Source organism: Vespa crabro, chromosome 3, assembly GCF_910589235.1.
Source record: "Vespa crabro chromosome 3, iyVesCrab1.2, whole genome shotgun sequence".
Lineage (NCBI taxonomy): Eukaryota > Metazoa > Arthropoda > Insecta > Hymenoptera > Vespidae > Vespa > Vespa crabro.
The window spans coordinates 6,805,162-6,820,161 of NC_060957.1; the positions used below are offsets into that span (position 1 = coordinate 6,805,162).

The 15,000-nt window shown below is 38.0% G+C and overlaps 1 protein-coding gene across 9 annotated transcripts in view; it reads left to right on the plus strand.

Annotated features, from left to right (window-relative positions):
* The window catches only part of LOC124423044 (transcription factor Sox-6-like), a 174,563-nt gene that overhangs the window by 117,600 nt on the left and 41,963 nt on the right, over positions 1-15,000 (plus strand). The window contains exon 1 of one of the 9 annotated variants that reach the window (XM_046960305.1): positions 1,328-3,226. The exons of the other annotated variants lie outside the window; for them this stretch is intronic. Within the exon in view, the coding sequence (XP_046816261.1) occupies positions 3,210-3,226 (17 nt within the window). The 5' untranslated portion in view covers positions 1,328-3,209. Of the gene's footprint in view, positions 1-1,327; positions 3,227-15,000 lie in introns of those variants that run through there. 9 annotated transcript variants of the gene reach the window in all.

Below are 15,000 nucleotides of genomic sequence, written 5' to 3' on the forward strand. Positions count from 1 at the left end.
TCCATTTCATATGAGAAGGACTTCTAATATTTCTATTAAATATTTTATCATCATTAATGAATTAATTTGAAGACTATCGATAATAAAATAGGATTAAAAAGAAGAGCGAATCGGAACGCACCTGTGCGAAGCGCAGGAGCCACTGCCGGTTGCTTTAGCGAAAGAGTGGAGGCAAAGAGAGGTAAGCAGGGGTATGTGGGCGGACAGCTCGACGACAACAATGAGCATTGTGATTTGCGCGGGTGTGCCTGGGCTCCTATTGGTCGCTTCTCTTCACCACCTCCACTTCGGCGTCTCGACAAGGCCGATAGGCGCCGGCCGGGGGTTGTACCGTCGCCGCCGCCGCCACCGCCTCCGCTCGAAACAATAGACAATGCGCACTGCCAGACTCCACCGCCGCCTCCAAAGACCTACGTTGCACCTGATTCGACCTCTCTTCTCCTCCTTCCCGTTTTTCCTCAAATCCAACCTTTCTATTTGCGGAATAGAAATCTCCTTTATGACTTCGATCGTTCGAAATGAAATATTCCGATAGCTTTGATTTTGTTTAGACATTTGATTTTTTTTTTTTTTAATAGATATTTTATCACGAATTTTTCAAACTTCAATTACGCAGGTATTATGTTCAAAAAATTGTCAAACTTTTTCTTCTTAAGTAAATAATGATCATGAGAAATTATTGTACTATATTTCGATTATTTTAGATTTCATTATACAAGTCAGAAGTTATATCATCCTTGGATATCAATAGATCATTTACTTTTCAACTCGTTCGTTCGAAAAGAAAAAGAAAATAAATAAATCACAAGTACCATCCTCCTCCCCCCTCCCCCGACTCCCCGCCTATCGTAGCCAGTTACGACGAAAAATGGCACGCGCTCGAATTACTTGGGTCACAGTGCATATCCATAACCACAAATGTGCGTACGTGCGTGCGTAGTACGTGCGTTAGTAGCCACGTGACGTTCGATAGGTCGAGGTTTCAGTAAAGTTCAGGGGTGGTCGCTCGTGCTCACTAATAAAAATGCGTATAAGTCGTTGTGCTAGGCTCGTTATCAAGGCATAGAAAAAAAAAAAAAAAAAAACAAAAAAAAATAGTGAAAGAAAGAAGTTGTCGTTTTGCGAGACAGAAAGCAAATGTCAGTACGATCGGCAGACGACAGTTCCAACACGACGAAAGAGATAGGGACAGAGAGAGAAATAGAAAGAAAGAAGTTAAAGCAGCAACAGTAATAGTGTAGTAGTAATAGTAATGTAGTAATAGTAGTAGTAGTAGTAGTAGTAATAGTAATAGTAGTAGTAGTAGTAGTAGTAGTAGTAGTAGTAGTAGTAATAGTAATAACAACAGAAATGGAGATGGTGGTGGTGGTGGTCAGGTTGTTAGTAGAGGGGAGTAGAACGGGTAGGACTGGATACAGCGTGGGTGTCGGAGAAAAGAGGCGGCGACTACGCCCGTAAAGGGGCGTGCCGTTGCGAGTAACTGCTGGCTCTGCGTTGGAGCGCGCGCGCGCGCGCCTATGAAGAGAGACGTGACTAAAGGAGCGAGGGTGGGAGGAGGTGGGAAAGAAAGAGAAAGAGAACGATGGTTAGTAGTCGAACGGTGGAGGTTGGCAGTTCGTATTGGTGGTGGTGGTGGTAAATGTGTAGTGGTGGGAGGAAGTAGGACGGAGTGAGTTAACAAAGGCAAGAGAAAGAGTAAGGAAGAGAGAGAGAGAGAGAGAGAGAGAGAGACAGAGAGAGAGAGAGAAAGCACGGGGACGGGAGAGGACAGTAGACGCGAGGAGCAAAAGAGAAAGAAGCTTTGAATGGAGGGGAGTGAGAAAGAGATACAGAGAATGAGAGAGAGAGAGAGAGAGAGGGAGAGAGAGAGAGAGAGAAAGAAAGAAAAAAAGAAAGAAAGAGAGAGAAGACGAAGCAGTAGCGCGCGCCGACTAGCCAGCCAAGCCAGCCAGCCAGCCAGCAAGCAGAAGCAGCAGCAGCAACAGCAGCGCCTTCCGAATCTCATCCCGCACGGTCCTCGGGGCCTTCAGTCAGTCAGCCGACGCTCCGAGACGCGCTGATTATTCCCATTGTATGCTTACCGTCACCGTCACCACCGCCGCCACCGCCGTCGTCGTCGCCGCCGCCGCCGCCGCCGTCGCCGTTGTCGTCGAAGAGGGGGAGTGTCTTTCTCTTTCTCTCTCTCCCTCCTCGAATTCGCTACATCGACGTCGGTCTCTCTCTCTCTCTCTCTCTGTCTCTCTCTCTCTTTATACTACTGTCTCTCTGCATACACCACTCTTTCTCTTTCTCTCTTTCTTTCTCTTTCTCGCTCATTCCACAAGCAGCAAAGCAGTAGAGTCGCAACCTCCCTCTCGCTCCCGGCCGGCCTTTCCGGTACTACGAGACCGGCGCTCTAGCGAGGTTACACGGCGCCTCGTTGCCCGCGGCAGTGGTACGTGGACCGGAGGAGTGTCGCTAGCACGTCGACGCCGCGAGCGGACGCGTCACGCTAACCGCGCGCGATCCTGTGGATCGCTGAAAGGATCTAAAAGGATCCCCACGCGATACAAAGTGTATACCAATCGATGTAAACGTGATCGATCTTACTCCAACTTATTCAGTGACAGTGTTTTGTTCTTTAATAATAATTCTTCCTCCTTCTCCTTCGTCTCCTCCTCCTCCTCCTCCTCCTCCTCCTTCTCCTCCTCCTCTTCCTTCTCCTCCTCCCCCTCCTCTTCCTTGTTACTTCGCTTTTCTCTCTTTTACTCTTTCTCTCTCTCTCTCTCTCTCTTTTTTTTTTAAATTCTTTAATATTGAGAGAATATTCTTTTCGATTGGTGTTGTAATATTTATGGGAAAACTTCGTAGTCCGCCGACAACAACGAATCTTTGAGGAACGAAAACATTCTGTTACTCTGTGAGGAATCATGACCTAGGCCTGATCTCTTGGTGTTGGTTTGGCGGCTGCCGGTTATTGAATCAATTCGTTCCTGTATCATATCGTCTTCGAAGAGACAGATTAAACAGAAACGAGCACGACGGAATCGTCCTATCGTCATCTTTATCATCGTCATCGTCATCTTCTTTTATATCGTCGTCATCGTTCTCCTATTTTATTGTCGGCAGTGTCGAGTTTGTGCAGGTGTGCGTTTTGTTTGATACGTGACAAGTGTCGCTACACCGTCGTCGACGTGCCGAACGCGATACCGACGCACGGGCAGAATGATATGAGTACGTTTGGCAGGTGAGTGACAGCTCGTTTTTTCTTTCTTTCTTTCTTTCATTTTCTCTCTCTCTCTCTCTCTCTCTCTTTCTCTCTTTTGTTATTTCTTTTTAATACTTTTATTCATTTTACTCTCTCATCTCGAACGTCGTCGATTTTAAGATTTTGCGTAATTATATGTTTTAATATCGATCGATCGAAGAATCGAATAGAAAGATCAAATCGCTGGATAGAATAAGTTTGATATATATATATATATATATATATATATATATATATATGTATTTTATTTTTCTTTCGTTCATATGATAAAAAGAATCGTGTCGGTTAATTCTTAGTTAACAGAGTAGATACGCATCAACGAGCCATGTGTCCGCGAACGATGGAAATGAGATAGAGGGATTCAGGACGATTAGAACGGAACGAGAGGGAGAACGAGAGAGAAAGAGAGAAGGGGAAACACAACTACGGGAAGGGTGTCAAAGTGAGAGAGGAAACGCATCTGACCCAGTGACCCTTCTTGCTTCGACCTCTCCTCTTGCCTTCCTTCCGCCAGATTCCACACACTCCTTCGGGCTTCTAAGCCCTCACACTCGACCCTTTCGAAATCCTCAAACTCCTCTTTCTCGAGGGATGGTAACAAATACCGACAAAATCACACGAGAAATCTAAGAAATCATTTATCTTCGCTTTATCATCCGTTGATTAATGACTTAAGATCTAAAAAATCGATGAGTATCGATCTTGAGAAAAAAGAAAAAAAAAAGAAAATGTTTATAAAGTATCATCAGACTGTATTTTCGGTAATAAGTAAACAAAGATTCCATCGTGAGTTAACCGTACTCTCATATTAACCGTAGAATCTGTCAGTAGCTGTCCTCATAAATCACTTGCAAAAAAAAAGAAAAATCGTCACTTCTTAAAAACTCGGTCATTTTCAAGATAATTTTCAATGAGAAACATTGAATGAATCTTCTACGTTCCACGGAGATTCGGAATCTAACAGGAGATTTGAATTTTTAATGGTATCTAACGGTGAGAAAGGTGCCGACGTGTGTGATCATCTTAAGAAAGTGTGAGATTGCGTGCGTGAGCCGCATGTCGGTTTCGGGGCGACTTAAAGCGCACAGTGGGAGCCCTTATTGTTGAGCGATCTCTCTCGAAGGGTCGCCGCATTGCTCCCCTAACGTAAACAGCCCTTGTTCGTCGCCTAAGGGTGAAAGAAAAGGATGGATAGAGAGAATCGGGGAGGGGTAGACGGGCCCTTATTAAAAGTCATAAGAGAAGTAAATTTTTCATTGTAAACCAATTAAAATACACATTGGTATAGATAGGGTGATCGAATGTAACGTGTGTTTCGTGTTACATAAAAATAATGTTACATAGTACCTAAAACCTGAAAGTTTCTTTTCGTTAAAGCTCACTTGGAAAGTTCAAGCTTTCTGAGACTCTCGCACCGCTGGAGATCGAACACGCACGTTCTCTTCTCTTACCCGTCTATATTTATGATCCTTTGTCTAACTCTAAAACTTTAAATATAGACAATCATCGGAGGTTTATTTATAACGGCGCTCCTTGAATTATTTTTAAACGAACACGCCGATTCCCTATAACTATGCCGGCGAGATTTCTTTCGACTAAGACGCGCCGGGTTAATGCGTTTCGCGTATAAAACGTGCGTTATCGTGGTATAGCTCGTTTGTCGGCTTGGTAAAGAGCCTTCCTATTACTTACTACCATGAGTATCGCTCATGCATTTCTTCTTTTTATTTTTTATTATTTTATGTATTTTTTTTTTGTTTAATTTTATTTTTGTCTATTTTTTGGTATTTTTATTTATTTCTTTTTTATTTATTTTTTTTATTTTTTTTATTGGTTATTAGTCATTCGCGAATCATCGTATCGAATCGTTTGCCAACGACATTTATGAAAATAACTAGCAAACGTTATGTAAACTTCCTAGTATATACTCTCTCTCTCTCTCTCTCTCTCTCTCTCTCTCTCTCTCTCTCTTTTTCTCTCTCTCTTCTTCTTTTTTCCCCTATAAATTATATACATATATATCATTTTTTATTGATTGAACAAAATAACCGAGTACGGCTAACTAATCCGAGTTTATCTCTCGTTAATCGGGAAAGCACTTTCATTTCCGGGTTAGTAAGAAGAGTTAGTTTTCCCCCAGAATAACTTCATGTTTTTGTGGATGCTACCCACTCAGCATAGTTAGGTATGTAGGTAGTAGGTATGAACGATCGCGCCAAAAATATCGAATCATTTTCGAGAGAACAGGGTGAAGGGGTGGCGGGGGAGTGATAATAATAATAAAGCCGCGAGTCTACTTGCTTCGAACTATTGTCGCGCAGGTCGTAAGTATCGATGATACATGTCGCGAAAGATGGCACGCGTTCGTTCGTTCGTTCGTTTGCGTAATCGCATTCGACCTCACTCGAAAATGGAATAGAAAGAGAAAGACAGAGGGAGAGAGAGAGAGAGAGAAAAAGAAAAAGAGAGAGAGAGAGAGAGAGAGAGAAGATGGGAGGGAGGGAGAGAAATTAATAGTAACGATTTCGATCTATTTTTCTTATTAAAAACATCGGAGGGAAACTACCCCCTATCAATTATAAATATGTTACTTGAGCTTACGATCGTCGAACTCGTTTACGCTTACGTTTATCTCTTCTTACATAATTTAAAGTACGTATGTACATTTGAATTTTCCATATGGTCGAGTTTATGTGTTGCTATAATGTTAGTTAAAAACAAAAACAAAAAATTATATTCATCCCTTTTATAATACATCGATATTATTTTTCATATCTTTTTTTGTAAATGATCTATTATATATGTGTATATATATATATATATATATATATATATATATATATATATATATATATAATTATATTCCTTTTTTCGTAATCCTCCTTACTTTGTTTGACAAAAACTATTGATTTTAACGTAATCAAAATGTATTATCTAATATCTTTCATAACTTTTTTTTTCCTTTTTCTTTCTTTTTTTCTTTCTTTTTTTTTTACGAGGAAAGATACACAAAAATTTTGTTATTGTATGCTTGAAAAATTGCATGTCAAGCTTGACACGAAGAAAAAAATCCCAAGTTTTTATCGCTTTTTTTCTTTTTTTTTTCCGAGAGGCAAGAAAGCGTGTAGATTTCTTCGAATTTTATCAAAGAGATGAAGAAGAAGAAGAAGAAGAAGAAGAAGAAGAAGAAGATGAAGACGACGTAATGTTACATATATTAGAAAGAAAAAGATAAGCATTGTGATTCTCGCTTAAAAATATATAATGCCCATTGTGTCTCAAGAAATCATTCATTTCAGTTCGGATAACTCTTAAGATGATAACGAGGTTTAGAATATATGAACGAGTAGTAGGGATTCTAACGGTGACGTGGTACGAGCTTTGAGATATGTGAACGATTCTATAATTACGTCCGACGTCTACTAGGTATAATACAATGAATTTGGAAATGCGAGCGTGTAAACTCGACAATGAAGGAGATATACTGCGTATTTTGATTGCGTCAGTGACTACGTTATGCTCGTAGGAGAGACAAAGCACAGTACTAAAGTGTCAAAACATGAGATTCTCGGTTTCTCTTGATGCAAGAGAAAGATGGCGATAACGAGAGTGATTCCGAGCATTAACATAGTGGCATAGCTGTGTGTGGTGAGGAAGAAAGAAAAAGAAAGAAAAAAAAAAGGAAAAAGAAAAAATGAAACAAAAAAAAAGGAGTAGCCATTCTTGCGCAAATCGACTTTAGAATGAAACGAAGAATGAGATAAACTAACAATATAAACAATAATGATAAAACATCATCACGTAGAGATATCGTGTTTCTTTCGAGATGATATACCAAAGTATTGAAACGTGATTATTCTGGAAGAGGTCCTTTATTTATTTTCATTACTATGATTATTTTTAGAACCGTGATAACAAAAATTTATTACAAAAAAATTACGATATTTATTATCTTTATAGAATTTCTATGTAACACGATTTGATATGTCAATCAATATATTTAAAATCGATCCACAATTTTTTATTTATTATTTCATAGTTCCAAAGAAACAGGTTATATTAGTTCAAATGTCCTACACGTGGATTAATGGCCACTCGTGTGAATGAGTTATTGGAATATATGTATGATATACGCTATATATCGATACAATGTAAAAACGAATAACATCGATTTATCTTAATAGCTAACCTAATAATCTTCGTGGCATTGCAATTATAAAAGAAGATAAAAACCTATCGGGCAAGTACTCGGCGTTTGATCTATCGATGTTCTCCCACTCTTCTTTTTCTCTCTCCCTCTCTCTTCCCTTTCTCTCTCTCTCTCTCTCTCTCTCTCTCTGTCTTTCTCTCTCTCTCTCTCTTTATAATATCGTACTTGACTTTGACCGATCTAATAAATATCGTATTATCGTTCGAAGAGAAAATAATATAGGCAAAAGGTATTATTCCTCTATCGAAATTACTTAATCGTCGTGGTTCGATTTCGTGCCGATCGATATGTCGACGTTAACGAGATAATAATTTAAAACGATGAAAGACAATCGTTAAGCATAGCTTCAATTCGTTGAAAAATAAAATTTCAATGAATGATCATAGTGATACGAGTTTGCGAGATATCTCGTCCGTCGGACGCGTAACCTGAAAAACTTGCGATCTACTTAAACGTGAATAGTAATATTAATAATTGATTACCGTTATTATAAACCGAATATGATAATGTCGAGTAGAAACGAATGAATATAATTAAATGGAGACGTTTAATGGAGATTTAACGTATCTTACCTACTTATCGAAGAAATATTGCCGCATAATCAAGATAAACTACATATATTATGTAATTAATTGTAAATGATCCTATTAAAAATTCATTAAATTTAGTTACGCATGCATGTTCTCCCTCTTTCTCTCTTTTTTTTCTCTCTCTCCCTCTCTCTCTCTCACTCTCTCTCTGTCTCTCTCTGTCTCTCTCTCTCTCTCTGTCTGTCTTTCTCTCTCTTTCTGACGTTAAACGAAGCGATTCAATCTTATAGTTTTCAAAACAATAACTTCCAACAAGATGTATCTAAGTATACTATTAATTCACACCGAACGATTAAATATTTCTTGTACAACTTTTCGACTCGAATTTCTAATGATTGAGGGATTATTAGTAGTTACTATTGACAAGGAAAATCAAAAAGAATACTCTTATTCTCTCCTTCTATTCCTGTTAAATCTTGAAATAGAAAATAGAAATATACTCGCGTTATAATGGCAAATTAATAATAAATTTGTATTGGTACAATGATATAATACCGATGATATGGTTATTAATATTACGTAATAAAATCATAGTTGGCGTTAATTAGATAAATATATATATATATATATGTTTATATGTATAAACTTACGTAATAGATACGTGTGCAAAACTATACTTACGAAATATTCTTCGAAAATCTCGCAGTTACCTTGTATCGTTACAAAGTCTCAGAATTATTCATAGAATTATTCATCGGATCACAGTCGAGATAATTATATGTCGGTCATCGTCTCGTAAAATAAACTTTAAAAGAAGATGGCAGTCGTACATTTAAAGAAGTTCAATATCTCTGGATGATGATATCAAAAGGTATCGTTTTTATCTTATTCTATATTATCTTATATTTGCATTCTCTATACATGTCACACAAGTATAACATAATAAACGTATATATGATATACATTTGAATATTCATATTATTTCAACTTGTTAATCATAATGCATTTTTATATAATAATTTTTTCAAATATTGTTTTGTCTCTCTCTCTCTTTCTCTCTTTCTCTATTTCTCTCTCTTCCATCTTCGAACAAAATTCCATGATTAGGTGTACCAAAAAAATATAAAGAGAAAGAAAAAAGGAGAATAGAATGAGTAGATATATTCGTATACATCGGAACGTATGAATAGTGGCAGATAGTCGAAGTATTAGATGCGCCATAGGATCTTGCATGAGCGCATCGTTCATACACATGCTTTGTTCTTGATGTATGGACCGGTTACGTGTTCGTTTGTTCGTTCGTTCGTTCGTTCATTCGAGTTCGTCGAGATAGCATTATGTCTATATAACGTACACGTGGGTATTTCTCTCTCTCTTTCTCTCTCTCTCTCTCTCTCTCTCTCTCTCTCTTTCTGTATTTCTCTATAAGTTCCTAGGAAGTGTAGGTAGAAGTGAGACATAGGTCGTGCGCGTTGATATGTGAGGGTACACGCGACGTTCGGAGGGGCCGCTCGCGAGGAGAACTCTAACGCGTTCCAGATGCTGAACGCTTTGTTCCCATCCCTGTGCGTGCTCTTTCGCGATGCCTTCGGTCCTTCTGACACATCTACCCTCTCCTCTCTCTCTTTTTCATCGAGTATATCTCTCTATCTCTAATTCTTTCTCTCGATAGTTTCGTTTCGTTCGTTTTCTTTCTTTTTTTCTTTCTTTCTTTTAGTTCAGTTGTTTTTCTTTTTTGCTTTTCATTTTTGTTCCTTCTTTTAATTTCTTTTTCTTTTGTTTTTGGTTTTTCATCGTTCGTTTTTTTTTCTCTCTCGCATAGACTCTTTCGATTTTTTCCTCTCTTCTTTTCCCTCTTCATCCCTTCTGACGAGAGTGTATTTTACAAGGGCGGCTTCCACTCTTCTTTCTCTCGGACTCGCGACGTGCCTGCACGTGTAACGTATAGTATTATATCTGCTCTCTCTCTCTCTCTGTCTTAATACAATCCTAACGGAAGAAGGAGAGAGGGTGAGGGCAGCGCGGAAGGACGGCTTCGTTCGTCGGGGAGGAGGACCGAGGAAGCGACCTAAGGTTCCAGCAACTTGACACTGAACACATGGCCCCACTTCTCCTTAAACCCACACTCGTCCAGATTCTCCTCTACCTCCTTCTTCCCCTCCCTCTCCTCCTCCTCCTTCTTCATTCTCTTTCTTCGACTTCGTCGTCTGTTTCTTCTTTTTCTTCTTCTTCTTCTTCTTCTTCGTCTTCTTCTTCTTCTACTTCTATTTCTATTTCTTCTTCTTCTTCTTCTACTTTTATTTCTTTCTTTCTTTCTTCTTCTTCTTCTTCTTCTTCTTCTTCTACTGCTTTTCCAAGCTCTCCACCTTACGATCGTTATCTTACTTTTTCGTATTCTGACTATTCGTCCTTCTTTACGATTATCAATTCATCGTTCTTTAAATCATAATTACCTACAGATTAAAATAATCGATAACATAATTCATGAAGAGAAGAGAGAAAAATGAATAAATAAACAAATGATTCATTCTTATCAATGGTAACACGAAACTCTATCGTTTATATCATATCTTACATGGACTTGTTTATATTATTTTCATATATCTTAATCGTTGATCGTGTATCCTATAATTTGATTCTGGCCAACTATATGACATATTTAATCGGAAAATGTTGAAAATATCGAATTACGTTGGATGAATCTTCTCTCGTCGTCCTCCGAGATATTTCCTTCGAACCAGGTACGCTCGTTTCGCCGGTAATCGCGTTACGACAATTAATCAGGACAGCTCGATACCTTGCTCTTGAGCTCGCACACGCTCATGCTCACGCGAGCTTTAATAATCCATCTTCTCTTTCATTAACGTCCGCCGTATCCGAGAAGAATTTGCATATCGCACAAAGCGTACGTATTCTCTCTTTCTCCCTCTCACTCTCTCTCTCTCTCTTTCTCTCTCTCGTTTTTCCTTCCTCCTTTTCGTAGATGTTTCACTCGTTGTAAAAATGAAAGAGCATGATCCTATTCGTTCTCCCATATTCCTTTTTTTCGTCCCATTCAAAAAAATCTCTCTGTTCGGTTCTTCTCGATTTTTCTTTCTTTCTTTCTTTCTTCCTTCCTTCCTTTCTTTTTTTTGGCGTAGGTAATTTTTCAAAAGCAAATTTTCGATCGATATTTATTTCTTTCATCGAAAGAATCAAGTTTATAAATTAAGCAACCTATCCTACTTTAGACGAAAACTTTTTAACGGATTCGAGTGAAAAAGAAAAATATTCTTTCTGGAGTAAAAGATTTAGAAACTGAATATGGGGGAAAGATCGAAAAAAGTGTCTGAGAAAAGGGCCTGAAAAAAAGTGAAGTATTTAGATGTTAAGGTCACTTGATAACGAAAGATTACTTTTTACGATGGCCACATTTGTCCTTAAACGAGAAAACGAAAGTCTTTAAAATATTCTCAGTTAAACGTGTAGATATGTATATTTTTATTGCATCACTCGTCGCTCCGCGTTAAAATTCGCAAGTGATGTCTTCTTGAGATACTTAGAAGATAAATCCGTTCGGAAGCTCGCAATTTCGTCTGGAATAATTTCTGAAATTGTATCGCTCATCGGTTCGAAAAAAAAAAAGAAAGAAAAAAAGGAAGAAAAAGATAAAGAAAAAACAAGAAAGAAAATAAGAGAAAAAGAAGAAGAAAGAAGAAAGAAAAAAGAAAAAGAAAAAGGATAAAATAAGAGCCGTCCTCTCTTTTAACATAAACTTCGTATCAAAGCATAAGTTTTCGTGGAGTAGTTAGGTATGCGAAGATTTTTGGCTGAGAAAAAAAATATTATCCTATCTTCCTCTGTCTCTCTGTGACGATGATGCTGGAAAAGGAAAAAAGTATGGGAGAAAGAGAGAGGAAAGGGGGTTAAAAGAAGAGGGTGCGAGTTACGGAGGCTCGTGCTGATAATATATTCTCGATAGGAGAAGAGAAAAACGAAGAAGCATGAGAAGAAGAAGAAGAAGAAGGAGAAAGAGAAGAAGAAGAAGAAGAAGAAGAGGAAGAGAAAAAAGAGGAAGTAGAAGAAGAGGACTGACGGAAGATTGCTTTTACAACGGCCGACAGAGCGTACGTTGTCGGTTCCTCTGAGCTCGTCGTCGTCGTACCTTAGTTCTGCGTTTCTCGTTCGTCGTTGTCAAGAAAACCGAGAGAGAGAGAGAGAGAGAGAGAGAGAGAGAGAGAGAGAGAAAGAGAAAGAGAAACAGAGAAAAACAGAGAGAGAAAAGATGCAAGAGTAGTAGTGATGGTGCTCCAACGACGACGGACTTCATCCTCGTCGCGTTGTCGCACGAGCAACGTCATTGGTACGTTGCTGTTAGAGAAGTGTTAGTGTGTTAGTATTAGTGTCAGTGCTTGCTATACGAGTCAGAGTCTCTCTCTCTCTCTCTCTCTCTCTCTCTCTCTCTCTCTCTCTCTCTCTCTCTCTCTCTCTATGTCTCTGTCTCTGTCTCTATCTCTCTCTGTGTGTGCGTGGGTGTGGTCCGGAGCCGCTCATACATAAACAAGAGATCGGCCGTCGCAGCTTCAAAAGAAGAGACGCTTGCTGGGACTCCATTATGTAGAGCATATCCCACGGCGCTTCTATAAAGAATACTAACGATATGGCTTTTCTCTCCTCGCTATGGTTTACCCGCTTCCTATCGTCTTTCTTACTTTTCTTCTACTTCTTCCGCTTTTTCTTATTATTTTTTTTTTTCCTTCCTTTTCCTCCATTTTTCCTTGAAGCGAAAAAAAAAGAAAAAAAGAAAAAAAGGAAGAACTATTATTAATAATCTTTTATCGATCATATTCGTCACTCATATTTCTAACGATTTTCTTTGTCATCCTCGGTAATCTTTCATAATTATATATGTATAATTTGTTAATTATTTTTTCTTTTCTTTTTCTTTTTCTTTTTTTTTCTCTTGATTTCATGACATTAATATATGAGGTATAAGAAGAGAAATAACGTAGGATTCCCCCTTTGGGTATTCGTCGAGGAGGATGCAAATAAATCGTCCTCTCAAGTACGTAATTTCTTGAACGATTGCGGACAGAGGTATGATAAAGGATTGTTGAAATAATGAGAAAAAAAAAAGGAGAGAAAAATTAATGACCTCTTATCGGCATTCTATACTTCTTCATTCTTCTTCGTCTTCTCCTCATCCTCCTTCTTCTTCTTCTTCTTCTTCTTCTTCTTCTTCTTCTTCTTCTTCTTCTTCTTCTTCTTCTTGAAAGAGAGGGAGAGAGAAAGAGATAGGATCTGTGGTAGAATAAAATTAGTTAATGATGCTCGTTTTCTTTCTCTTTCTCGTCTGCATAATCAGCGCTCGGTTGACTTAATTATATTACTTTCTCATAAGGATTCTCTCTCTCTCTCTCTCTCTCTCTCTCTCTCTCTCAAGATATAATGAATTTTTTATAACTTTCTTATGGATTTATTCCACGTGGAGATTCTTTCGCCATGGGCACATCGTGTTTTCTTATCTCTAGATGAGAAATTCTAAAATTACTAGTCTTTCATAAAGGCTAATCATCGATAAATATTTGTCTTATTTAATGAAAATTTGTTATTTTGAAATAACAAATTTTCTTTAATATTAACGAACATCTATTTTCTATAAGATGTTTTTTTCTGTAGTCTCATAAATCCATTGTTACTTTACCATGGATCGATGACAAACGAAAGGATGTTTTGAAGAAAACAAACTTGGGATAGTTGGAAATCATCATTGTCTATGTTTTAGGCCACTTTTCACTTAACTCAAAGCCTCTGTCATTTCTCTTATTAGATGAACCAAAGAGGGGTCTTTCTCCCTCTCTTTCTTTCTCTTTCTCTTTCTCTTTCTCTTAGTCACCCTTAGCTTTCTTGCCTTGCTTTAACTGGCGGAAGTCAGATCGACTCTCTTCCAGCAGCATCAGCAGCAGTACCATAGCAGTCATGCACCCCTACCTTGCTACTTGAGCCCGAACAGATGCTGCATCCCCAAAAAGCCACGTTCCCATTGTACCACTAATAGAAAGTCAAGCGTCGGGCTTACGTTCTCTCTATCTCTCTTTCTTTCTGTTCACTGACTCGACACATGCACGGAAAAATCTCAGCACTTGGCCTCTAGAGCTTCTCTAATCGACTTTGCTTTCCCCCACCATTATGGTCTTTAAAAAAAATGAGGATGACTCTACACTATTTCTTTCTATTTTCTCTCTTTCTCTCTCTCTCTCTCTCTTTTTCTACTCTTTTGTTACTTTTGATAAAAATATTACCAATCAAATTTAAACATTTTTTTATGTATAGATACTGTTATTTGAAAACACACAGATAACAGTTTAAAAAATACGATTCATAGTCTCCTCATTCTCGATTTCATGATTACTTGTTTAAGAAATCTCTCAACCACTTGCTTTATAATTTAAACGTAAAGATACGATCAATATTGGTCTACTTTATCGTAAATTTTAAAGCTGTTGTCACGTAGGTGTATATATACGTATATATATACTTACATATATATATATATATATATATATGAAAGGTTACATCATGATTTATAAAGAGATAAGCAGGAGAAGAGACGAACGGATTTTTATGATCATCGATTATTATCGAAGATAGTTGTCTAATTAGCATAAGAGTCTGGAACGTGTCTGTGCTGTGCCAAGAAATCGTCGATGGTTGTTAGGTAAAAGCCGGACATACGAGCGTCGATGCTAATCACATATTTTTTACGATAAAATTCGTACGTTTTTAAAAAATAATGAAAGAGAGAGAGAGAGAGAGAAAGAGAAAGAGTGTGTGTGTGTGTTAAAGGTGAAATTTTCTATATGTTCATTTATTAAGATTCTCAACTCATCCACTCTTACATGTTATGAGCGTTGGCTAATTAGTCGAACGATAAGTTTTCACGTTCCTTATAGATACTTCGTTAACGATTTAATGAGCGCAAAAGAGTGAGATAGAAAGTATAATTTATTCGTTCGTTCGATCGTCGCGTGCAA